The sequence below is a fragment of the Apodemus sylvaticus genome, chromosome 18 (genome assembly GCF_947179515.1).
Source record: "Apodemus sylvaticus chromosome 18, mApoSyl1.1, whole genome shotgun sequence".
Classification (NCBI taxonomy): domain Eukaryota; kingdom Metazoa; phylum Chordata; class Mammalia; order Rodentia; family Muridae; genus Apodemus; species Apodemus sylvaticus.
Genome location: NC_067489.1, coordinates 18,667,190 through 18,694,892, shown reverse-complemented (window position 1 = coordinate 18,694,892; position 27,703 = coordinate 18,667,190). Strand labels below are relative to the sequence as shown.

General features: G+C 38.4%; 1 protein-coding gene and 1 pseudogene across 1 annotated transcript; both read left to right on the top strand.

Annotated features, from left to right (window-relative positions):
• The first annotated feature begins 654 nt into the window (after positions 1-654).
• On the top strand, positions 655-4,330 carry LOC127668914 (beta-defensin 39-like; annotated as a pseudogene).
• A 10,957-nt stretch (positions 4,331-15,287) lies between these two features.
• LOC127668325 (beta-defensin 38-like) lies at positions 15,288-18,479 on the top strand. Its single transcript, XM_052161838.1, has 2 exons — positions 15,288-15,345; positions 18,349-18,479. The coding sequence occupies exons 1-2, from the start codon at positions 15,288-15,290 to the stop codon at positions 18,477-18,479; spliced, it is 189 nt and encodes a 62-aa protein (XP_052017798.1).
• The last annotated feature ends 9,224 nt before the right edge of the window (positions 18,480-27,703 follow it).

The following is a 27,703-nucleotide window of genomic DNA, read 5'->3' as shown; positions in this document are numbered from 1 at the left end:
CTCCTTCAGCTGCCTCAAGAAAAACCAACAAAAAAGAAGATCCCCCAGTGGGGCTTCCTCTCCTGACCCCAGCAACCAACTCTCTCCTGGCAGGATTTGGATGTAGAGAGCTGTGGGTTAGCCTTAGCTCTGGGGCCCAGGTGGAGACCGAAGCCAATATTTTTTTAAATGGAGCCATTAACATCATAGTAATGTGAAAGTCTAGAGAAAATAAATTCCTCTGCTGCCAATATTTGTCCTATACTATAAAACAACCAGTATATGAACATTGAAGAAAACTAACCAATGTGTAATTATTATAAGTTTAAAAACCTTGGGAGCACCTCTACTTTGAAAGAAACTGTGTATTTCCCATTGAGTATTTAAGTGTCCTGTTTAGATAAGAGGTAATTAGCATTTCTAGCATGAGAGTAAAATCTAGGTTCGGGAAAACAGACAGAATGACCATCAGATTTGAGATGTCTCAGGATACACACTTAGAAGGATAGTCATTGGACCGTAACTCTAGATTGCCACCCCTCCTTATGCCTCATCTCAGAGGTTACTTATTCCTACCTCTCTAGTAGAACAGATGCACTCTGTGCTCTGGGTTCATCTTTGAGCTAAGCTTTCTAGCTCTGGCCTTGTCTTTAATCAGCTCAGTGTGCAGCAATTATGAAGATCTCCTGCTTTCTGATTCTGATTCTCTCTCTATCCAGCTTCCAGATCAATCCAGGTTAAGTACTAACACCTGCTGACCCCCAGGCCAGAGATGGTTACACTGGGTTATAGAACAGGTGAAAAGTGAGTTTGGGGTCTAGTGAGTGGTCATCAGAATATTCCTAGGGTCAATACCCTGCAGCCAGTTGGCATCAGGGGCTTCAGCCTGTGTCATGTATCAGAGAATGAGCCTGACCAGAATGAAGAGCTAGTAATACAGATTTTCCATTATCTTCAACTCCCTTCTTGTCATTGTCATCTAGAAAATATTCTATGTAGAAACCATTTTTCTTTACCCCTAGGAAGACATAGCTCACCCAGAGGACAGCTGTCTATCGAAAGACAGGCACCCACTCCTTAATGACCTTTCACAGGCCCATTTAACACATGACTGCAGTAAACTTGGCTAATGGGGAATATGAACTGGATGTGTTAGATTAAGTAACGTGTTGACAGATGCTGAATGTCTGGAAAGGCCTTGTGTAGGACCAGTGTTAAGTGGGTCAAGTAGGTTAAGTAGGCCAAAAGCCCAATCCAAGCCATGAGTTGTGATGTGGGTCTGAAGGAACCTTTGAGATTGAGTGCTTAAGGGAGGTTACAGAGAGGATCATGAATCCCAAGAACAAACCACATTGGGGTGGGACCAACAGGCCACACATAGGTAAGGTTAGACAACCCTAAAGGTTTTCAATTAGTACAGAGTCAAAACGGAAGATGGCTTTTTCAGAATATGATGTTTATACAGGCCAATAAGCATTGAGCAAGAATGATCAAGAGAATATCAATGACAGATGATTGTCTAGATTATCTATAGGTGATTGTCTTTACTCCATTAACTAAGATAAGGAGTCATGCCCATCAAGAATGTCACCATCCTGGTTTAGGGCCTGGATTGTAAAAGACTGTTCTCTCTCTCTCTCTCTCTCTCTCTCTCTCTCTCTCTCTCTCTCTCTCTCTCTCTCTTTGATTTTGATTGTGATTTTAACTACTAACTGTTTCAAGTTCCTGCCACCTTGATATCCTTGTAGTGATGAATTGTAGCTTGTAATTATGAACTAAGCCCTTTCTCTTACAAGTATTTTTGTCAGAATGCTTTGTCATAGAAACTGGAAAGGAAACCACAATAAACCACCGTCCAAAATCAGAGAACAATGAATGTGTACATCCTTCTGTTTCTCCATTTTATATATTCCATGATCCATGCCTGGGGAATGGTCCCATCAACAGTTAAATTGGGTTCAGTCTACATCAATTCACACAATCAATATAATCTCCCACAGACATAAAAGAGGCCCATTTCCTATCTAGATTTTCTCAAGATAACAATTTAAAACAAATAATAGGAGCCTGATATGGATGTCTCTTGAGAGTCTCTGCCAAGAGCCTTACTGATACAGATGTGGCTACTTGCAGCCAGCCATCAGAAGGAGAACAGTGAACACAATGGAAGAGTTAGGGGAAGGACTGAAGGATCTGAAGGGGTTTGCAACCCCATAGAAAGAACAACAACCACCCAGTACCCCCCAGAACTCCCAGGGACTAAACCACTAACCAAAGAATACACATTGAGGGACCAATGGCTCCAGCTGCATATATAGCAGAGGATAGCCTTATCTAGCATTAATGAGAGGGGAGGCACTTTGTCCTGTGAAGGCTTGATGCCCCAGCATAGAAGAATGCTAGCGCAGTGAGGGAGGAATGGATGGGTGGTGGGGAGCACCCTCATAGAAGCAGGGACAGGGGTGGGATAGGGGGTTTTGGAGGGGAAACTGGGAATGGAGATAAGATTTGAAATGTAAATAAATAAAATAAGCAATAAAACTTTTAAATATATAAACTAATAAAGACAAATAAACTGATTAAAAACAAAGAGGAGAAACATATATACCAATACATAGATCAATGATGCCATTAAGAAAAACAAACACTCCATTCCTCCTTTGAGGGGCATCTGGGTTCTTTCCAGCCTCTGGCTATTATAAATAAGGCTGCTATGAACATAATGGAGCATGTAACTTTATTGCATGCCGGGGAATCCTTTGGGTATATGCCCAGGAGAGCTATAGCAGGGTCCTCTGGAAGTCTCATGTCCAGTTTTCCGAGGAACCTCCAGACTGATTTCCACAGTGGTTGTATCATCTTGCAGAAAATGTGGTATATTTACACAATGAAATACTACTCAGCAATTAGAAACAATGAATTCACAAAATTTTTAGGCAAATGGTTTGATCTGGAAAATATCATCCTAAGCAAGGTAACCCAATCACAAAAGAATACACATGGAATGCAATCTCTGATAAGTGGATATTAATTAGCCCAGAAGCCCTGAATATCCAAGGCACAAATTGCATAACAAATGACTCCCATGAAGAAGTATGGAGAGGGTCCTGATCCTGGAAAGGATTGATCTAGCATTGGAAGGGAATATAAGGACAGAGAAAAAGGAGGGAGGTGATTGGAGAATGGATGGAGAGAAGAAGGTTTATGGGACATAGGGGGAGGGGGAATCTGGAAAAGAGGAAATCATTTGGAATGTAAACAAATAATATAGAAAATAAAAATATTTTAAAAAAGGAAATAAATAAATAAATAAATAAATAAACAAAAAAAGAAAACCAAGCACAGAAATATATTTTCAAACTTGATTTCTATTGTTCTTCCTAGTACCAGATAATTAGCTGCAAGTATTTCACTAGGAAACACAGAATACATGAAGCATCCTCTTAAGGTCATGCCAGCATCTACATTTCCATAAAAGGAAACAAAATCTGGAGGTGGTCACCTCTGGGGGGTCTGACAGGGGATGATCATTGAAGAGGCCAATGTTAGATTTTGAACATTGCTTTTTCAACAAGCATATACAACAGAACTCAGAACCCCCAAAATATAGAGAAAGGTTTATGAGAGAGAACTCAGGAAGATGGGTTTAGGGTGAGCAAGTGAGGGGCTTAGGCTGCGGTGCTTCTCTGAGAAAGTGCTGGGGAGGGAAAGCAGAGTGTCACTCCACTCCCTCCCACCACCTTAGCACCATTGTCCCACTGAAGAGTTTGTGGTGATGAGAAGCTTCTACAGCCAGAGATGGTGCTCCATCCTTTACTCCCAGTATCAAAGAGGATGAGGAAAGAGCATCTCTGTGATTCAGAGCAGCCTGAGCTAAATAATGGATTCCAAGCCAGTAAAGCCTATAGAATGAGACTTGTCTCAAAATGAATAGAAAAGAAAGTAATCTCCATTTGTTCTTTCCAATGTAATAGCCATAATATATATGGCTTTTGAGCAATGGGGCTCCCTGGTAACTGAATTCAATTGGATTTTATTAGTGGTCGTAAACATCACTTGTGGTAATAGTTCTTAAAATGATAAATGTTTTCTACATACTTTGTGTAGAACTCTTCTATATTCCACAAGCATGCTAAAAATCACTACAACTATTACAAATGATCTGAGGTTTGTTTATCATTTTCTTGCAGTTTCTGGTGTTGACTCAATAAAATGTTTTCAAAAGAATAACACCTGCCACACTTCCTAATGCCCATGTTTTCAAGATGAGGTTGGCATGTGTTATGATGGAAGAGGCAAGTGTTGCCAAAAACATCTTTTGTATATCAGCGTTCCAAGGAAGAAGGTGTAATCATTGCTATAATAAAGAAAAACATTCTGTGGTGTAGCTTCTCCATACTAAAATGAGCCATTTATAAATCCATATTGAGTTAAGAAAATGTATGTTATTTTAGGGAACCTGTAATAAAAGACAGGACAGTTTAAATCCCTGTCTGATAAAGTAGAAATATGGCCAAAATTAAGCAAATGGGATTTTATTTGATTTTTTAGAAATATCCTATCAAACACCATCTTGTCTGAATAGGAATTCACCTCATTGGCAAGAGGAATCAGGGGCATGGAGCCACTTCTACCTAAATTAGTTTATGCAGTCAGGGCTTGTTCATATCAAACCATCACAACCACGGTGCAACCTCCTTCATATTTTCAGTTTCCTTGTAGCCACAAGGTACCTGACACCTTTGGATCCAATCATAATCATTGTATTTAGGTTTCTGAATCCAGTGGCCACTATTCCCACCCCAAGTTGGGACTGACAAAAAGACTCCTATGACACTCTTCAGAGATACAGATAGCTTGATCCCTTTAATCCACTAACTACTTTCTCACACGAATCTGAAGACTTTATACATGGGAGGCTCCCGGTGTCAGTGAACAGAGATTAAGGGTAATTCTGTGTGCTAACATGAAGAAGAAAACAGATAATGCTACCTTTATAATAGTGAGAACTTTGGGTTTTGATGTCATCCTAATAACTACCCATAGAATTTGAGTCCTTTCTACATCACTGACACACACATTAAAGGTTTAAAAAAATCCACTAAGAAAAGCTATATTATTAGATCTGATCTGATTCAAATTTTAGGGGAACAGTTGCAACACCTTCTTAAATTTCATTCCCATGCATTATGTCCAAATTATCTTCTATAAATCAGGAAATGAGAATGGAGTTTTGGAAGACAGTATGCATCCTTGTGAGTAATACTGTATGACTCATCTTGATGCACCAGTTAGAAGCCAAGGCTCTACATATATTGAAGTACAGAGGAGCTGGAAAGGTCCTAAGAAAAGCCAGGATGAGCAAACCCTTTAGCAAAACATGACCATCACCATTTACTTAGCCAAATAAAGTTAGTTTTTCTCACAAGTGGTTAGCGGTTGATTTTAGGAGCCTGAGTCTAGAGGTTTCACGTTTCCAGTTTCAGAATGGTCTATGGGAAGCCTGACCTTTCTGAATGTACAAAAACTTCATAAGGTAGATACAGAATAACCCTAGTGTGGCACTAGAATCTACTTGTTCTTTAGTAAATATCCTTATTGTAATCATACACATATTATGATGCAACAATTCAATGCAGCCTTTAACCCAGCCACTCATAGGACAAAATCCCAGGTTTCTGTTTCAGCCCATTATCTCATATTATACTGAAAATGAACAAATAATGGATTGAAGATGTCAATGTGAAAACTCAGACTAGAAACAAGGAAACAAATATAGTACAAAAATCTCTGTAACCCTGCTTGGTAAAGACTTTTTATGGATATGATCCAAGAAGGATACACATTTATAACAAAAATAAGCAAATGAGAATAAATCAAACTTTAAAAAAAAAAGCTTTTTCACAAGAAAGGGGACAAGAGAATAAGAAGAATGTCATGAACTAGTCAAAATGTAAACACATCACATATCTGATAACTGTGCAACATCCAAATTATAGTAGGAAATAAGGCAATAAAGAGAGATACAGACCCCTTCTGCCCAGTCCTTTCTGATGGGGCAGACTCCTAGCTGATATGCTCCCATGAAGAAACCACATAGTGACCCATCCTTGAGGAACCACTGCACTTAGAGCAGTTGAGGATCACTGCACCTAGAGCAATTGACACCATATCCTGAGCTGTCCCAGAAGATGTTCTGCACTCAGAGCAGTTGAGCAATTGACACCATAGCCTGACTGAGCAATTGATCACCAACTAGTCTGCTTCCCTGAAGACACCACAGCTTGAAGGTATCCCAGGAGCTTCCTGTACACAGGGCAAATGGGCAACAGACACCAGTCTGAAGACCTCCCAGGGGCTCTGTGGCATGCAGGGCAACTGACCCGACAGACTGAAAACATTCTGGAAGTTCTTCTGCACACAGGGAAACAGAAACCATAGACTGTAGGGCCCCTGGAGAACATTTTCTCAAAGGACAACAGCTTGCCTGCTCCTCTGAAGACCCAACAGTTTAAAGGCCTCCCAGGAGATCTATTGCAGCCAGGGCAACAGATCAGCAGCTTCTCTGCACCTCTGAAGAGACCCCTGTTGAAATTACCCACAGGTGGTCTGCTACAGCCAGGGCTGTGGCTTACCAGGAGACCTGAAGCAACCCAGGGACAAAAGAGGCAGACTCCAGACAGAGTCACCAAGACCAGCAAACCCCAGGGATTACCAGATGGTGAGAAGCAAGTGCAAAGCCATAAGCAACAGCAGTCAATATACACGGACATTATCAGAACCCAGTTCTCCCACCACAGCAAAGCCCGAATAAACCAATGCACCTGAAAATCAGGAAGCTGACCTAAAATACTATCTCATGAAGAAAAAATTCTTTAAGGAGGATATAAATAACTCACTAAAATAAATACAGGAAAGCTCAGGTAAACAGGTAGAAGCCCTTAAAGAGGAAACAAATAAATCCCTTAGAGAAATAAAGGCAAATATAATCAAAAAGGTGAAGAAATTGAATAAAGCAGTCCAAGACCTAAAATTGGAATTAGAGACAATAAAGACAAATGGAGGCAAACCTGGAAATAGAAAACCTAGGAATTACAAATGTAAGAATCACCAACAGAATATAAGAGATAGAAGAGAGAATTTCAGGTGTAGGAGATACCATAAAAGAGATTGACAAAACTGTCAAAGAAAATTCAAAACTCGTAACACAAAGCATCCAGTAAATTCAGGACAAAATGAAAAGACCAAATCTAAGACTAATCAGAATAGAGGAGAATGAAGATTCCCAGCTCAAAAGACCCAAAAATGTCTTCTACAAAATCATAGAAGAAAACTTCCCTGACCTAAAGAAAGAGATGTCAATAAAGGTACAAGAAGCCTATAGAACACCAAATAAATGGGACCAGAAAAAAAATCCTCTCATCACATAGTAATCAAAACACTAAACACACAGAACAAAGAAAGAATATTAAAAGCTGCAAGGGGAAAGGGCCAAGTAACATAAAAAGATAGACCTCTCAGAATTACACCAGACTTCACAACAGAGACTATGAAAGCCAGAAGAGCCTGGTCAGAGGTCAGGCAAACTCTAAGAGTACACAAATGCCAGCCTAGGCTACTATACCCAGCAAAACTCTCAATCAACATAAATGGAGAAAACAAAATATCCCAGGACAGAACCAAATTCAAACAGTATCTGTCTACCAATCCAGCCTTACAGAGAATCCTAGAAGGAAAACACCAACACAAGGAAGGTACGTATGCTAAAGAAAAGACAAGATATTAAGCATCTTACAACAAAGCCAAAAGGAGAGAACCACAAGCACACAAAGCCACCTACAAAAATAAGCATATCAGAAACTAACAGTCATCTCTCTTTAATATCTCTCAATATTAATGGACTCAACTCACCTATAAAAAGTTACAAGCTAACAGACTAAATACACAAACAAGATTCAGCATTTTGCTGCATACAAGAAACACACCTCAATAGCAAAGACAAACACTATCTCAGATTAAAAGGATGGGAAAAAGGTCTTCCAAGCAAATGGTCCCAGGAAAGAAGCAGGAGTTGCCATCCTAATATCTAATAAAATAGACTTTCAACCAAAAGTTATCAAGCATGATGAGAAAGGACACTTCATATTCATCAAAAGAAAAATCCACCAGGAGGAAGTATCAATTCTGAATATCTTTGCCCCAAAAGCAAGGGCACAGACATTCATAACAGAGACATTACTAAAGCTCAAAGCACACATTGAACTTCACACAATAATAGTGGGAGATTTCAACACTCCATTCTCACCAGTGGACAAGTAATTGAAACAGAAACTAACTAGAAACAGTGAAACTAACAGAAGTTATGAACAAAATATATTTGACAGTTATCTACAAAATATTTCACCCCAAAACAAGAGAATTTGCCTTCTTCTCAGTACCTCATAGAACCTTCTCCAAAATTAACCATATAATCAGGCATAAAACAAGCCTCAAATAATACAAGAAGATTGGGAAAATTCCCTGCACTCTGTTGGATCACCAGTGATTAAAGCTAGACATCAATAACAACACAAAGCACACATACTCCCTGGAAAATGAACAACTCTCCACTCAATGATACCTTGGTCAGGGAAGAAATAAAATAAATTAATAAATAAAAAACTTTATAAAAATTCAATGAAAATAAAGGCACAACATACACAAACATATGGGACACAATGAAAGCAGTGTTAAAAGGAAATTTTATACCACTAAGTGCTTTCATAAACTGGAGAAGTCCCATACAATCAACCTAACAGTACACCTGAAAGCTCTAGAACAGAAAGAAGCAAATACACCCAAGAGGAGTAGACAGTAGGGCTCTCAAACTCAGGGCTGAAATTGACCAGTTAGAAACAAAGAGAATGAGACATGAAATCAGCAATATCAAGAGCTGGTTCTTTGAGAAAATCAACAGGATAGAAAAACCCTTAGTCAATCTAACTGAAGGGCATAGAGACATTATCCAAATGAACAAAATCGGAAATGAAACAGGAGACAAAACAACAAAAACTGAGGATATTCAAAAAATCATCAGAACCAACTACAATAGGCTATACTTTACAAAACTAGAAAACCTAGATGAAATTGATAACTTTATAGACAGATACCACATCCCAAGTTAAATCAAGATCTGGACAACTATATAATCAGTCCCACAACTCCTAGAGAAATTAAAAAATAGAAATAGTCACCAAAAACCTCCCAATCAAAAAAAGCCCAGGGCCAGATAGCTTTAGCATAGAATTCTACCAGACCTTCATAGAAGAGCTAATACCAATACTCCTCAAACTACTCCACAAAATAGAAATAGAAGGAAAGAACACTAACTAATTCATTCTATGAATCTACAATTACTCTGATATCTAAATCACACAAAGACCCAACAAAGAAAGAGAACTTCATACCAATCTTGCTTATGATTGATGCAAAAATACTCAGTAAAATTCTTGTAAACCAAATCCAATAACACATCAAAACCACCACTCACAAAGATCAAATAAGCTTCATCACAGGGGATACAGAGATGGTTCAATTTACAAAAATCCATCAAGGTAATACACTATATAAACAAACTCAAGGGGGGAAAACCACATGATCACTAGATAAAATGCTAAAAAAAAAAAAGCCTCTGAAAATACAACACCCCTTCATGTTAAAAGTCCTGGAAAGATCAGGAATTCATGGCAAATACCTAAACATAATAGAAGCAATATATAGCAAACCAAATGCCAACATTAAATTAAATAGAAAGAAACTAGAGACAACCCCAATAAAATCAGGGACAAGAAAAGGCTGCCTACTCAAAGTGGCTGGATATAAAATCACCTCTCTCCCTATGTATTCAGTGTAGTACTTGAAGTTCTTGCTAGAGCAATTAGACAACAAAAGGAAATATAACAAGGAAATATAAATTGGAAAGGAATAAGTCAAAGACTCACTATTTGTAGATACTATACATAAGCAACCCCAAAATTTCCACCAGAGAACTACTTATAGCTGATAAACAACTTCAGAAAAGTGGCAGGATATAAAAGTAACTCAAATGAATTAGTAGCTTTACTTTATACAAATGAAAAACAGGCTGAGAAAGAAATTAGGGAAGCAACAACCTTTCACAATAGCCACAAGTAGTATAAAATATCTTGGTGTTACTCTTACTGAGCAAATAAAAGAACTATATGATAAGAACTTCAAGTCTCTGAAGAAATCAAAGAAGACTTCAGAAGATGGAAAAGTCTCCTCTGCTCATGGTTTGGTAGAATTAACATAGTAAAAATGGCCAACTATAGATTCAATGATATTCCCATCAAAATCCCAACACAAGTCTTCACAGACATGGAAAGAGAAGGTCTCAACATCATATGGAAAAAATCCAGAATAGCCAAAAAATTCTCAACAATGAAAAAATCTTCTAGGGGAATCACCATCTCTGACCTCAAGCTGTACTACAAAGCAATAGTGATAAATAATACAGTATTGGTACAGAGACAGGTTGATCAATGGAATAGAATCAAAGAACCAGAAATAAACCTACACACCTATGGACACTTGATCTTTTACAAAAAAGTGAAAAAACATGCAGTTGAAGAAAGGGAGCATCTTCGATAAATGGTGCTGGTCTAACTAGTAGTCTGCATGTAGATGAATGAAAATATATATTATTTTGCCTACATCTCAAGTCCAAGTTGGTCAAGGTAAAGTCAAGGACTTCACCATAAAAGAAGATACACTGAATCTAATAGAAAAGAAGGTAGGAAAGAGCCTCAAACTCAATGGCCCAGGGGGAAACTTTCTAAGCAGAACACCAATGGCCTAGGCTCTAATATCAACAATAGATAAATAGGACCATATGAAACTGAAAAGCTTCTCTAAGGCAAAAGACACAGTCAACAGCACAAATAGGCCACCTACAGATTGGGAAAAAATATCTTCACTAACTTTATATCTGATAGAGGGCTAATATCCAAAATATATAAGAAGTCAAAAAGTTAACCTCCAAAAAAACCCAAATAACCCAATTAAGAAATGGGGTTTAGAGCTAAACAGAGAATTCACAACAGAAGAATCTTGAATGATTCAGAAGCACTTAAAAAATGTTCAAAGTTCTTAGTCATCAGGGAAATGTAAATCAAAACTACCCTGAAACCAATACCTTTTACCAATCAGAATGGCTACAATTAAAAAAACTCAAGTAACAGCACTTGCTGGTGAGTTTCTGTGGAAAGAGGAACACTCCTCCACTGCTGATGGGATTACAAACTGGTACAACCACTCTGGAAATCAATATGATAGTTTCTCAGAAAACTGAAGAGTTCTACCTGAAGACCCAGCTATACCGCTCCTGGGAATATACGCAAAATATGCTCTACCATACCACAAGGACACAAGTTCCTCTCTGTTCGTGGCAGCCTTATTTGTGAAAACCAGAAGCTGAAAACAAGCTAAATGCTCTTCAACTGAAGAATGGATACAGAAAATGTGGTTCATTTACACAGAGGAATACTATTCCGCTATTAAAAATTTGGACATTATGAATTTTGCAGGCAAATAGATGAAACTAGAAAATATCAACTTGAGTGAGGTAAAGTAGACCCAAAAGTATATGTACTCACTGATAAGTGGATAGTAGCCAAAAAGTACAGACTATGAAGGATACAACCCACAGACCTTAAGAAGTTTAACAAGCAGAAAGGGCCAAGTGAGGATGACTCAATCCCAAATGCAAGGGGAAACAAAACATTATGGGAGGTAGAGTGGGGAAGGGACTTGGGTGGGAGAGGGGAGGGAAGGGAAAAAAGGGGAACAGGATAAGTTGTGCAGGGGAGGACAGGAAAGAAGTCCAGAGAGCCAGGAAAATAAATGGAAACATGCAGCCTCTGGGCGGAGAAGATAGGGAAACCCTCCTGAAAGTCCCAGAGAATTGAGAGGTGAGAGACTCTCAAGACTCAAAGGCATTGACCTTATCCAAAATGCCCAACAGTGGGGAGAGCGAACTTAAAGAATCTACCTCTAATAGATAGATAAGGCCTCAAGCAGAAGGAAAGGGTTACCAAGCCATAGTCAAAATTTCTGACCCAGAATTGTTCCTATTTAAAAACTGCAGGGACAAAAATGGAGAACACACTGAAGAAAGGCTGTCCAGTGACTGGAACAACTTGGAATCCATCTTATAGGGAAGCACCAAGGCTCGGTTACTGATGCTATGAAGTGCATACTCACTTGTGACTCACTTACAGACCAGAGCCTAGTATGACTGTCCTCGAGACACCCTACCAGCAGCTGACTGAGACAGGCTTCTCACAATGCCAAACCTCAGCTGTTTTTCTTGACCCTTTCATGTCACTGAAACCATAAACACCTGTCTGATTCCTACACACCATCAAGACCATCTTTCAGCATAAGGTCATTATCTGGAACACAACTTCTTTGTGCTCTCCTAAAACATTTCCCAGAAATTTTTACCACCGTGGCCCTTGTCTCTTCTGGATCACTGCTAATTTCTTAGCTCCCACTGACCAGCATGAATTATTCAAGCAGCCCCTCTTTTTCACTCAAAGCCAGAGCCATGTGGCTGGAGAGTTGTGCTGCTTGCTAAGGCTGGAACATGGCCCCTTGTTTTATTACATCTTCATTCTTTCTGTGTTCAAAATTTTCCTTCACTGCACAAGTTTGGCTGCCCTAGAACTTGCTCTGTAGACTGACTTTGAACTCAGAAATCTGTATGCCTCTGTCTCCTGAGTGCTGGCTTTAAAGGCTCCTCATCTGAACCGAAGTTTTTCTTTAATTCCTTTACACAAGATCTTTGTAAGCATGTCCAATGTGCCTCAGTATTTGGATCACAAGTGTGCTCTCCATTTCTGGCTTGTGATTCATTCCAGATCTTTCCAGATATAGTCAAGGTGAAAACCAAGAATAACCATCAAAATACAGCCTTGTCAATTTGACACAAATGTATATCTCCAAAATGAAAACAATAATCAGGTCATAATAATGTCCAACATGATGTTCCTATTCCTGGTGCAAAAATGTAAATAATTAGCTTCAGTGGGAGGAATCTTACCCAAAGGCTATCACTCCCTTAATTCCATTTAATACCCTTCAATATGGGATTTAGCTCCATTCCATTTCCTGGAGCCCCTTTAAGTACTTGAATCACACATTGTGTATTTATCCTTTCTAAGCTTGTGAGGCTGGAACAGAATACTCTTCATAAAGGTGAACCACAGGATAAAGGCTAATAACAAGAATGTTTTGTAGATTTCCTTTGCCAACAATGTAAATCTCTTCACTTTAGCCTCAGGAAGACTCTTCAGACAAGGGCAAAAAGCAGTCACATTCTTTAATAAATATATATACATATACATATATACATATATCACAAGAACAATCCCCAGGTCACATACCAAAATCCTTCTCCTGTGGAAATCTCTTCAGTCAGTCTTCCACAGTTCGATTTGCCCTCAACAACACTGTTTTCCATGTTCCTACTAGGATTGAGTTCCATCTTAAAGCATTCAACCGATTTTCTAATCCACAGTCCCAAAGACATATTCCTCCTAACAAAAACATGGTCAAACCTATCACAGCAATACTTCCATCTTTCCCTTAATTGTCACAGCTACAAGAAGAGAAACACTGCATGTCAGCAATATGCTCATCATATAAATGTAAGATCAGGATATTTTTTCCAACACAACAAAACTGTAATTACTTTTCCTATAAACACCCCTCTATGAAATGACTAGTGAATATTCTTTCACCATACTAATATGCTATTTCAAAAGGAAAGTATACTATGATGTACACGGTTACTTGATATTGGGTGGTATGGACCTCTGACTATAACTTAGCATCATTATCTGCATTCCATCTTTATTCAAACTTTTCATTGTGAATAGACATCAACGAAGTAAAGAGCCAGGATCATTTTACCACTCTGAATATAATCACCAATATAAAACAACAGCAGACTGTTATGAGACCAGTCTGTAAAAAGTTCATCATACCATGGCAGAATCTAGTAGACTAAGACCAACCAGACCAGAAGATCAGCCTCGGCCTGACTGAGAGATACAGGCTCTACTGCACTTCCTCCTGTGAGAAACACAGGAGGACACAGACATTCTATGAAACACTGTTGCCTCCAGATGATATTGATTCTAATTTACTTTCCATATTTTACTGCTAATCTGCAGATAGCAGGAGGGAAGGAGAGCAGGAAATGATTCCTAAGAGAATCAGTCCAAGAGAGAGTAAGAAAGAGTCTTAAGAAAAGTCACATAGTTTCTCACACAACCTAAAGTTAAGAGAAGGGTGAATGAAGTATTTTATACTACAAGACATAAAATAGCCAAAACCACAGTGTGGCCATGTTTGAATCCACAGTAAGAAGGTGTCTGATTCTGTAGTCACTGAGGACATTTATACTCAGGTACCAACAGCATTTCAATCTTAGTCATCTGTAATTATGGGTTGCTTTGGACAATATCAACACCTTGACACCTGAACTGGAAAAATAAGTACCCTATATGGGAATCAAAAATAAATATTTTTATATGTAAGTATTTTCATTTTGCAAGTTACTTAAACATCTGTAAAAACTGTTTAGTGCTGTCCCCAGAGGCTGAAAAACATAGAGAGCTGTGTGTCAGTGAAATCGTAGGGACATTGGCTGACAGAAACGGAGACAGGATCCAGGCTCCAGGCTCCTGATTTACACCCTTCTTTTATTTGGCTCTGACCATGATTTAGAATGCTACATTCCTATCAAACTGTTGATATAAATGGACATTTTTCATGGTCTGTTTTCCTCTAAAAGTTTGTGATATGTCCACCATATTTTAAATTATGGCATTTAAGTCATAAAAATATGAATCTGGGGAAGACATTTCCCTCTGCTTTCTATCCATGTCCCGTACTGTAAAACCACCAGGGGACAAACGATGAGTGAAACCCAACCAAATGTGTAACTATAATAAGTTTAAATACATAGTTTTAAAAAGTTGTCTGAGTTTCCTATGGAGAATTTATGAGTCCTGTTTAGACAAGTGGCACTTAGCATTTTCAGTAGAAAAGCAAAAGCCCAGGCAACAGAGACAGAATGCCCTCAGGATTTGAGTTTCCTCAGGATACATACTGAAGCTCAGCTATTGGACAGTTACTCTAGATTGCCACTCCTCCTAATGTCTCCTCTCAGAAGTTACTGATTCCTGACTCTCTTAGGCCAGCTCTGGCCTTGTCTTTAATCAGCTCCGTGTGCAGGAATCATGAAGATCTGCTTTCTGCTGCTGATCCTCTCTATGTTTTTCTTCCAGATCAACCAAGGTAAGTACCAAGACCTACTGAACTCCTGACCAGACCTGAGTACACTGGCTCAAAGAACTGGTGATAAATGAGTTTTGGGTCTGAGGAGCAATCAGCAGGAGAGAATTCCTAGGGTCAACACCCTGCAGCCAACAGTCATCAGGGACTTCATTCTGTGGCCTAGGTATCAGGGCAATGAGCTTGTCCAGAATGAAGAGCTAGAAATAGAGATTTCTCAAGATCTTCAACCACCGTCTTGTCATGGTCATCTAGGAAATATTCTTTGCAGAAACCATTCTTTCTTATCCCCATGAAGGCAGATCTCACCAAGAAGCTAGATTTCTATTAAGAGTCAGGCACCTGCTCCTTTAGTGCCTTTCACAGGCCCATTTAACACATGACTGCAATACACTTGGCTAATGGGGAATATGAACTTGATGTTTTAGATTAGGTAAGTTCAAGACAGATGATGCATGTCTTGGCATGTCTTGAAAGGTCGTTTGTAAGAAGCAGAGACTTAGAATGAAGTACAAGTACTCTCATTTTAAATTATTCCTCACAGTGTCCCTGTGAATAAAAGGAAGCCATATGACTATTTCTTGGATAGAAAGTCTACTCTAATCACATAACTTATGTTCAGTAGGTCAAGAGCCAAATCCAAGGGATGAGGGATCAAGTGAACCATCATCACTGCATAGCAAAATCTTGAACTCCTAATATAACTGAATTACTTCACACAAAGACCATTGCTAATTCTTTCTTCTGATTAGCCCAGTCTAGTAAAGTTAAAGGCCAGAGTTTCATTCTACAGATTAGCAGAAGGAGATGATCAGCCAGAGGTATACTTAAGAAGAATGAGAATCAAAACAAGGGCAGGAGATTTCATCATGGTCCAGGCATTGCTTTTCTGGATTTTCTAATCTGTGTAGACAAGGGACACAGTTGTCATCTGTTATATAGGAGGCATTGAGTGAACTGAGTTCTCAGTCTCTCCTTGGCTCTAAAATAGACCTATTCTATTAAACCTCTTCTGCTTAGCAATTGCCTTGGTTTATTTTTCTGATGTGATATGATAGTCTGAAAAAACAACAAATGGAAAAAAGTTTATTTTATCTCCCAGCTCAGTACACTGTGGCAGGGAAGCCAGGGCAATGGGAACTGAAATAGGTAGTCACACTGTATCCACCTAATGGATACTGTTGTCTACTTGACACAATCTATAATGGCATGGGGAAAGAATATCAATTAGGGATTGTCTAGGTTATCTATAGGTGATTGTCTTTGTTGCATTAACTGAAGTAAGAAGACCTGCCCATTAAAAATTATCACCATCTCCTGGGTTTAGGGCCTGAACTGTAAAAGACTGCAGAAAGGGAACTAAGCAGTGGCATGCAAATTCTCTATCTAACTATCTATCTATCTGTCCATCCATCCATCCATCTATGTATCCATCCATCTATCTATCACCTATCTATCATCTATTTATCTATCATCTATCATCTTTCTATCTTGCTAATAGAAACTCTCTCTGTCTTACTCTCTCCCTTGCTTGCTGTCTCCCTCTCTCTCTCTCTCTCTCTCTCTCTCTCTCTCTCTCTCTCTCTCTCTCTCTCTCTCTCTCTCTGACTGTCCTCTCCTATTTCTTTGTCTCTCACTGTGTATGTATTTTGTCTGTCTGTCTGTCTGTCTCTCTCCTCCCCTATCTCTCTCTGTCTGTCTCTCTCTCTGTCTCTCTTCTCTCTCCTCTCTTCTTTTGATTGTGGTTATGACAACTAATTTCTTCAACTTCCTGCCACCTTGATATTTTGTACTAATAAATTGTAACATGTAATTATGAACTAAGCCCTTTCTCTCATAAGTTGCTTTTTTCAGGATGTTTTTCCATAGAAACTAAAAAAGAAACTTCAATAAGCCATAGTCCAAAATCAGAGAGCAACGAATGAGTACATTATTCCTCATTTTCTCCATTTATGTGATCCATGATGCCTGCCTGAGAATCGTCCCATGCACAGATAAAATGGATTATCTCACACTGATTAACGCAACCAAGATAATCTCAACAGACATAACGGAGGCCCTTTTTCCAAATGACTCTTGAGACTCTGTCAAGCCAATAATTTAAAACAATTAAAATTTATCAATAAAGAGGAGAAACATATATACATATATGTATATAAACAGATTAATGATGCCATTAAGAAAAACAAACTCAGCAATATGCTTTCAAAATTCAATCTCTATTGCTCATCCTAGTGCAAGTATTTCACCAGGGAACATAGAATACACGAAGCATCCTCTTAGAGTCATGCCAACATCCAACAGCTCCATAAAAGGAAACAAAATCTGGATATGGTAACCTCTGAAGGGTCTGATTAGGGATGATCATTATAGAGATCAATGTTAGATTTAGAGCATTCCTCTTTCATCAGTCATACACAAGAAAAGACAGAACCCCCAAAATGTAGAAAAAAGCTATGATACAGAACTCAAAAAGATGGTTTTAGTGTTAGGAAGTGGATGGGTTAAGCTGTGATGCATCTTTGAGGAAGTTCTGGGGTGGGAAAGTCAAGCGTCACTCCCTTTACTCCCACCACCATAGCATCACAATCCCTCTAAAGAGTTTGTGGTGATGAGAATTTTCTACAGCCAAAAAGATCATGGTTCTTCCTTTAATCCCAATATCTAAGAGGATGAGTCAAAGCCATCCTGAACTACATAATGAATTCCAAGCCAGTGAGGCCTATAGAGTGATACCCTGTCTCAAAATGAATAGAAAAGAAGGTATTCTACGTTTGTTTTCTAATGTAAAAACCACAATCTATGTGGATATTTAGCTGTGGGACTCTCCCTGGTGTGTTAGTTCAAGACATCTCATATTTTATTACATGTCCAGGATACAAGTTATAAAATTATTTCTTTTGTATGTACTTTGTATTGAACTCTTATATGATCATCAGTGTGCTAAATGTGACCACAGTGATAGCCAAGAGACTAAGGTTTTTCTGTTCTTTTCTTTTCTAACAGCTTTTGGCCGTGATACAAAAGAATGTATCCAAAGAAAAGGATTCTGTCACTACTTTGAATGTCCATGGTTGTATAATTTTGCTGGCACCTGTTATAAAGGAAAAGGCAAGTGTTGCCAAAAACGCTATTAACAGAAGTCACATTAACAATATGGAATCATTGCTTTAAAAAAATAAACACACTGAGGTGTTGCTTCTTTTTTTACTAGATATTTTCTTTATTTATATTTGGAATGTTATCCATTTTCCTTGTTTCCCTTATGAAAACCCCCTATCCCATCCCCCCAACCCCCAGCCCACCCCCCACCTCCCCACTGCCCCACTCCCCCACTCCCTTACCCCCCATTCCCCCACCCCCCAACCACTTTGCTGAAGTTGTTTATCAGGTTTAGGAGTTCTCAGGTGGAATTTTGGGGTCACATAAATATACTATCATATCATCTGCAAATAGTGATACTTTGACTACTTCCTTTCCAATTTGTATCCCTTTGATCTCTTTTTGTTGTCTAATTACTCTGGCTAGGATATTGAGTACTATGCTAAATAAGTAGGGAGAGAGTGGGCAGCCTTATCTAGTCTTGTCCATTTAGCTTAATGTTTGCTGTATATTACTTTTACTATGTTTAAGTATGGGCCTTGAATTCATGATCTTTCCAAGACTTTTATCATGAAGTGATGTTGGATTTTGTCAAATGCTTTCTCAGCATCTAATGAAATGATCATGTGTTTTTTTTCCTCTTTGAGTTTGTTTATGAAGTGGATTATATTGATGAATGTCTGTATATGGAATCATCCCTACATCCCTGAAATGAAGCCTACTTGATCGTGGTGGATGATCATTTTATGTGTTCTTGGGTTCAGTTGGCAAGAAGTTTATTGAGTATTTTTGCATCAATATTCATAAGGAAAATTAGTCTAAAGTTCTCTTTCTTTGTTGAATCTTTGTATGGTTTAGGTATCAAACTAATTGTGGCTTCATAGAATGAATTGGCTAGTGTTCCTTCTGTTTCTATTTTGTGGAATAGTTTGAAGAGTATTGGTATTAGTTTGTCTTTGAAGGTCTGACCGAACTCTGCACTAAACCCATCTGGTCCTGGATTTTTTGGTTGAGAGACTATTAATGACTGCCACTCTTTCTTTAGGGGTTATGGGACTGTTTAAATAATTTATCTGATCCTAATTTAATTAGGCACTTTGGTGCTAGGTATCTGTCTAGAAAATTGTCCATTTCATCTAGATTTTCCAGTCTTGTTGAGTATAAGCTGGTATAGTAGGATCTGATAATTTTTTGGATTTCCTCAGTATCTGTTGTTATATCTCCCTTTTCATTTCTGATTTTGTTAAATTGGATACTGTCTCTGGGCCCTCTGGATTGTTTGACTAAGGGTTTATATATCTTGTTGATTTTCTCGAAGAACCAGCTCCCTGTTTGGTTGATTCTTTGTATAGTTTTTGTCGTTGTTGTTGTTGTTGATTTCAGGCCTGAGTTTGATTATTTCCTGCCTTCTACTCCTCTTGGGTGTATTTGCTTCTTTTTGTTTTCGAGACTTCAGATGAGCTGCCAAGCTGCTAATGTATACTCTTTCCAGTTTCTTTTTGGAGGCGCTCAGAGCTGTGAGTTTTTCTTTTACCTCTGCTTTCATTGTGTCTCATAAGTTTGGGTATGTTGTGCCTTCATTTTCATTAGATTCTAAAAAGTCTTTAATTTCTTTATTTCTTCCTTGACCGAGTTATCATTAAGTATCGTGTTGTTCAGTTTCCATGTGTATGTGGGCTTTCTGTTGTTTATTTGTTATTATTGAAGACCAACCATATTCTGTGGTCATCTGAAGGATACATGGGATTATTTCAATCTTCTTATATCTGTTGAGGTCTGCTTTGTGATCAATTATATAGTCAATTTTGGAGAAGGTACCATGAGATGCTGAGAAGAAAGTATATTCCTTTGTTTTAGAATAAAATGTTCTATAGATATCTGTTAAATCCATTTGGTTAATAAGCTCTATTAGTTTCATTGTGTCTTTATTTAGTTTCTGTTTCCATGATCTGTCCATTGATGAGAGAGTGGTGTTGAAGTCTCTCACTATTATTGTGTGAGGTGTAATGTGTGCTTTGAGCTTTACTAAACTTTCTTTTATGAATGTGGGTGCCCTTGCATTTGGAGCATAGATGTTCAGAATTAAAGTTCATCTTACTAGGTTTTTCTTTTGATGAGCATGTAGTGTCCTTCCTTATCTTTTTTGATAATTTTAGTTTGAAAGTTGATTTTATTCAATATTAGAATGGCTACTCCAGCTTGTTTCTTAGGACCGTTTACTTGGAAAATTGTTTCAGCCTTTTATCTTAGGTAGTGTCTGTGTTTGTGCCTGAGGTCAGTTTTTTGTATGCAGCAAAATGTTGGGTCTTGTTTAGGTACCCAGTCTCTTTTTCTATGTCTTTTTATTGGAAAATTGACTCCATTGATATTAATAGAACTTAAGGAAAAGCGATAGTTGCTTCCTGTTATTCTTGTTATTAGAGGTGGGGGTTATGCTTATGTGTCTTTATTCTTTTTGTTTTGTTAATAGAAGATTATTCTCCTGCTTTTTCTAGGCTGTAGTTTCCCTCCTTTTATTGGTGTTTGCCATTCATTATCTTTTGAAGGGCTGGATTTGTGGAAAGATACTGTGTATATTTGTTTTTTTCAAGGAATATCCTTATTTCTCCACTTATGGTACCTGAGAGTTTTCTTGAGCATAGTAGCCTGGAGTAGCATTTGTGCTCCCTTAGGATGACAATCTGCCCAGGATCTTCTGGCTTTCACAGTCTCTGGCAATAAGTCTGGTATAATGCTGATAGGTCTACCTTTATATGTTGATCTTTTTCCCTTACTGCTTTTAGTATTCTTTCTATTTGCATTTGGTGTTTTGATTATTATGAGTCAGAAGGAATTTCTTTTGTTTCAATCTATTTAGACTTCTGTAGGCTTCTTGTATGTTCATGGGACTCTCTTTCTTTAGGTTAGGGATGTTTTCTTCTATAATTTTGTTGAAGATATTTACTGGCCCCTTAAGTTGGGAGTCTTCGCTCTCTTCTATCCCTATTATCATTAGATTTGGGCTTCTCATTGTGTCCTGGATTTCCTGGATGTTTTAGATTAGGAGATTTTTGCATTTTTCATTTTCTTTGACTGTTGTGTCAATGTTTTCTATGGTATCATCTGTACCTGAGATTCTCTCTTCTATCTCTTGCATTCTGTTGGTGATGCTTGCATCTATGTCTCCTGATTTCTTTCCTAGGTTTTCTATTCCCTGAGTTGTTACCTTTTGTGATTTCTTTATTGTTTCTATTTCCATTTATAAATTTTGGATGGTTTTGTTCAATTCCTTCACCTGTTTGGTTGTGTTTTACTGTAATTCTTTAAGGGACTTTTGTGATTCCTCTTTAAGGGCTTCTACCTGTTTATCTGTGTTGTGCATTTATTTAAGGGAGTTAATTATGTCCTTCTCAAAATCCTCTATCGGCATCATAATCTGTTATTTTAAATCCAAACCTTGCTTTTCCAGTGTGTTGGGGTATCTATGACTTGCTTTTGTGGGAGAACTGCATCCAGATGATGCCATGTCACCTTGGTTTCTGTTGGTAACCTTCTTGCATTTGCCTTTCACCATGTGGTTATCTCTGGTACTAGTTGGTCCTGCTGTGTCTGGCAGGAACTTGTCCCTCCTGTGGGCCTGCAAGCCTGTCTCAGCACCCTTGGGAGACCAGCTCTCCCCTTGCCCAGAGGTTTGTGGCTCAGCCCAGCTCCTGAGAACAGATGGAGCCTGGAAGGACCCTGTTCTCACTACTCTGCCACTCTTGTGCTCCCTACACTCCTAGTCGTACCTGCCTTGGACAGTCATTGTAGAGAAAATGGTGATCTTATCTCAAACCCAGGTTTACTGTATTTCTTTTATTGAGTTATTTATGTCTTTCTTAAAGCCCTCTGTCATCATCATGAGATGTAATTTTAAATCAATCTTGTTTTTCTGGTGTGTTGGGGTCTTCAGAACTTGCTATGGTGGAAGAACTGGGTTCTGATGATACCAAGTAGCCTTGGTTTCTGTTGATAGGGTTCTTGTTCTTGACTTTTATCATCTGGTTATGTCTGGTGTTAGTTGGTCTTCTTGTCCCTGGATAGACATTGTCCCCACTATGGGCCTGTAAGCCTATGTCAGCACTCCTGAAAGCCCAGCTCTCTCCTAGTAGGACCTGTGTACAGAAGGTTGTGGAGCAGTTCCAGCTCTAGGGTACATATGGAGACTGGAAGGATCCTGTCCCTGCTGCCCCTCCATACCTGGGCCCTGTATGCTCCTCTCTGATCCACTCAAGACAGTAATGGGAGAGAAAGTGGAGATCTCATCTCCAAGCCCAGAAGTGAAAGTGTTCCTGGGAGCCCAGCTCTCTCCTTGCAGGACCTGTGTACAGAGCAAGGTGTTGCTTCTTTATACTAAAATGAGTCTCCTATAAATCAATATTGAGTTAAGAAAATGTGTGTTATTTTAGGGCTCCTGAAGTGAAGGATAGGCCAATCCAAAATTCCTTTTATGTCAAATAGAAATATGACCATGTAATAAGCGAACATGATTCCATTTCACTTTTCCAAGAGATGTACAAATGAGGATTACTTTACTCCAATTCATCTCAAGTGGCTAGCGGACAGAGTAGTGGCATGGAGCCACTTCTTCCTAAATTAGTTTATGAAGTTAGGGGTTATTCAGATCACAACAACCCTGCCACCTCCTTCATGTTGATAATTTCCAGGCAGTCACAAGGTATCTTCCATCTTTGGACCTAATTTCCATGGTTGTATTTAGGTTTCTAAATCCAGTGGCCACTATTTCCACCCCAAGTTGAGACCAACAAAAAGACTACTATAACAGTCTTCAGAGACACTGATAGCTTTATGCCTTTAATCTACTAACTTGTTTCTCACATGAATATGAAAAGACTTTAACCGTTAACAGACTTCCAGGGAGAATGAGCAGAGGAAAAGAGTAATTCTCTGTGGTAATGTAAAGGGGAAAACAAATAATTTTTAAATAGTGACTACTTCTGAAATAGAGAGTAAGCTGGGCTTTGGATGCCTATCCTAATAACCACACAAAGAATTTGAGACCATTTTGCATCACTGAGGTATCGCATTAAAGGTATATATATCCACTAGCTAAAACTACATTATTAAATCTGACCTGGTCCAAATTTGCAGGGAAGGGCTACAGTTCCTGACAACCTTACAATTCGTTCTGACACATTATACAAATTAGTTTCTATGAATAAGGGAGAGAGAACAGTGTTTTAGAAGACAGTGCATATCTTCATGAGTAATATTTTGTGATTCATCTTGATGTACTAGTTAGAAGTCTAGGCCTCTATGCATACTGAAGTACAGAGGATCTGGGAAGTTTCTAAGAAAACAAAGGATAAACAAAGCCTTTACCAAAAGGTGGTCATCACCATTTCCTTAGCCAAAGAAAGATTTCCTCAAAAGTATGTAGAAGTTGATTCTAGGGGCTATCACAGATTTGAAGTTTCCAGCTTCAAAACAGTCTATGTGAAGGCATACTATTGAAGGTACAAAGAGCTTAAGAAGCCTTTCTAAACTTACCCAGGGTCTTCATAATTTAGATACAAAACAGCTCTATCCACCTCAAGTATAACATAAGGATATAATTATTTACCCATTAATACCCTCATTGTAATCATAAACATATTATAACACAAAAATTAAATGCAGCCACTCACAGGATGAAATCCTAGGTTTCAGTTTCAGCCCCATGTCAGATATTATATACAAAATCAACAAATAATTTATTGAAAACTTCAACATGAAAACACAAACTATAAAACAATAAACAAATATGGTACAAAATCTCAACAACACTGCTTGGAAAGACATTTCTATAGCTATGACCCAAGAAGGATACACATTTTCAGAAAAATAAGCAAATGAGGGTAAACCAAACTAAAAATGTTTTTGTCACAAGAAAGGAGAAAACAGAGTAAGAAGAATTTGATGAACTACTAAAAGTGTAAACATGGCCTTTTCCCTTCTGGTCTCCACCTGAACCCAGGCAGATTTGCTTGTCTGCACATCTCTTTCAATACCTCAAGTCTGCAGATGTCCCCAGAGGCCTGATGCAGGCAGGGCAGCAGGCAAGACATCCACCAAAATAACCACAACAGCTGGGACCCCCAAGGAGCACAGTGGATGTGGATCACCCGCCCCTCTGCAAGAACACCCTTTCCCTTCTGGTCTTCATCTACACCTGGGCAGATCTTCTTGTGTGCCCCATTCTCTCAACACCACAACTCCCAGAACAACTGCTGTAGACAGGGCCACAAAGTTCCCAAAATCTCTGTTGCAACCCAGGGACATAAGGGACAAGCTTCAGACAGAGACACCCAGGCTAGCCCAAGAGATAGCCAGGGTGAGAGGTAAGTGCAAGACAATAATTAATAGAAGCCAACATATTTTCACACCATCAGAACCCAGCTCTTCCACCAGAAAAAGCCCTGGATATGCCCCAAACACCTGAAAAGCATGATGCTAACCTAAAATCTCATCTTAGCGATCTTAAAAGAAGATATAAATAAATCACTTAACAAAATACAGGAAAACATACTTAAAGACTAAGATTTAATTAACTTCTAAAATAGAAGCCCTTAAAGAGCAAACATAAAAATTCCTCAAAGAAATACAGGAAAACACAATCAAACAGGTGAAGGAAGAGAACAAAGTAGTCCAAGACCTAAAAGGAGAAATAGAAACAATAAAGAAATCATAGAGGTAACCCTGAAAATGGAAAATCTAGGAGAGCACCAGGGCTATAGATGCAAGCATCACCAACACAATACAAGAGATAGAAGAGAGAATCTCAGACATAGAAGATACCATAGAAGACGTAGACACAACTGTCAAATAATATACAAAGCATTAAAAAAACCTTAACCCAAAACATCCAAGAAATCTAGGACGCAGTGAAAAGACCAAACCTAAGAATATTAGGAAGAGAAGAGAGTAAAGATTCCAGCTTAAAGGTCCAGAAAACATCTTTACTAAAATCATAGAAGAAAATTTCCCCAACCTAAAGAAAGAGATGGACATAAAAGTACAATAAGCCTACAGAACACCAAATATATTCGATCAGAAAAGAAACTTCTCTTGTCACATAATAATCAAAATACTAAATGCCCAGAACAAAGAAAGAATACTAGAGGTATTTTTACTGTAAGGTAAAAAGGCCAAGTAACATATAAAATCAGATTGATCAGAATTACACTAGACTTCTCAATGGAGACTCTAAAAACCAGAAGATTCTGGACAGATGTAATCCAGACCCTAAGAAAACCCAAATGCCAGCCTAAGTTACTATACCCAGGACAACTCTAACTAATCGTAGATGAAGAAACCAAAATATGCCATGACAAAACCAAACTTAAACAATATATATTTAATAATCTAGCCCTACAGAGGATTCTAAAAGGAAAACTCCAACAAAAGGAGAGTTTCTACACCAAAGGAAAAAATAGAAATTAATCATCTCACAACAAAACCAAAAAGAGAGAATCACACACATATAATACCATCTCCAATATCAAACATAACAGGAACTAAGAATCATCTGTCTTTAATGTCTCTCAACATCAACAAACTCAATTCCATAATAAAAAAGGCATAATTTAACAAACTAGATACAACATTTTGCTACATACAAGTAACACACTTGAGTGACAAAGACAGCCATTACCTCAGAGTAAAAGGCTGGGAAAAAGTTTTCCAAGCAAATGGTCCAAAGAAGCAAGATAGAGTTACCATTTTAATATCCAATAAAATAGACTTTGAATGAAAAGTTATCAAATGAGCTGGGAAAGACACTTCATATTCATCAAAGAAAAAAGCTACCACGAGGAAGTCTCAGTTCTGAACATTTTTGTCCCGAATGCAAAGGGCACCCACATTCATAAAATAAACTTTACTATAGCTCAAACCCACATAGACCTTCACACAATAATAGTGGAAGATTTCAGCACCCAACTCTCACCAACAGACAGGTAATTGAAACAGGATCTAAACAGGGAAACAGTGAAACTAACAGAAGTTACAAACCAAATGGATTTAACAGATATTTACAGAACATTTCACCCAAAAAACAAAAGACTATACCTTCTTCTGAGCACCTCATTGTACCTTCTCCAAAACTGACCATATAATAGGCCACAAACAAGCCTCAACAGATATAAGAAGATTGAAATAATTCCATATGTCCTATCAGATCACCACAGACTAAGGCTAGACTTCAATAACAACAAAAACAACAGAAAGCCCACATTAGCCATGAAAACATATTTGCTCAATGATACTTTGGTCAGGGAAGAAATAAAGGAGTTAAAGGCTTTATAGAACTAAAAAAAAAAAAAAATAAGACAGCATATCCAAACTTATGGGACACAATGAAAGCAGTGCTAAGAGGAAAATTCATAGCACAAAGTGCCCTCATTTTTTAAAAAATGAAGAGATCCTATACTAGCAACTTAGCAGCCCACCTGAAAGTTCTAGAACAAAAAAAAAAACATACTTAAGAGGAGTAGGCTACAGGAAATTATCAGTAGATGACAGGAAATAATCAAACTCGGGGCAGTAAACAACCAATTAGAAACAAAGAGAATGATACAAATAATCAATAAAACCAAAAGCTGGTTCTTTGAGGAAATCAATAAGATAGATAAATACTTAGCCAAACTAAGGGACACAGAGATAGTATCCAAATTAACAAAAAAATAGAATTGGGAAGGAAGCCATAACAGCAGTAATGAGGAAATTCAAAAAAATCATCAGATCTTATCACAAATGCTTTTATTCAAAAATACTGGAAAATCTACATGAAAAGGATGACTTTTTAGGCAGGTAGCATGTACCTAAGTTAAACCAAGAGCAGGTAAACTATCTAAACAGGCCTATATCTCCTAAGGAAATAGAAGTCATCAAAAACCTCCCAACCAAAAAATCCCAGGGCCAGAGGGCTTTAGTGCAGAATTCTACCAGACCTTCAAAAAAGAGCTAAAGGTGTACCCAGAGGCAGGCTGGGAGGACGCTGTGTGCTCTGGTGGGTCTGGCCCCACAGAGCTTAGTTTCCAGTCCTGAGGCCTCTGGCAGGAGCCTTCAGATCTCCACTTCGGGATCCAGAACAGCCTGAGCTACAACACCACATCTCCAGGCCCTGAAAGAGGCCAGAGGGGAGGAGTCAGTGTGCTCTGGTAAGTCCAGCAGGCCCCAGGCAGGAGCCTTCAGGTCTCTGCTTTGGGATCTGAACAGCCTTGGCCACAGCATTGGCACT

Bases quoted from the DNA above. Each gene is read 5' to 3' on its own strand.
- LOC127668325 (XM_052161838.1), top strand. From the start codon at position 15,288: ATGAAGATCTGCTTTCTGCTGCTGATCCTCTCTATGTTTTTCTTCCAG. The intron at 15,346-18,348 runs GTAAGTACCAAG...CTTTTCTAACAG, and splicing joins TTTCTTCCAGATCAACCAAG to CTTTTGGCCGTGATACAAAA.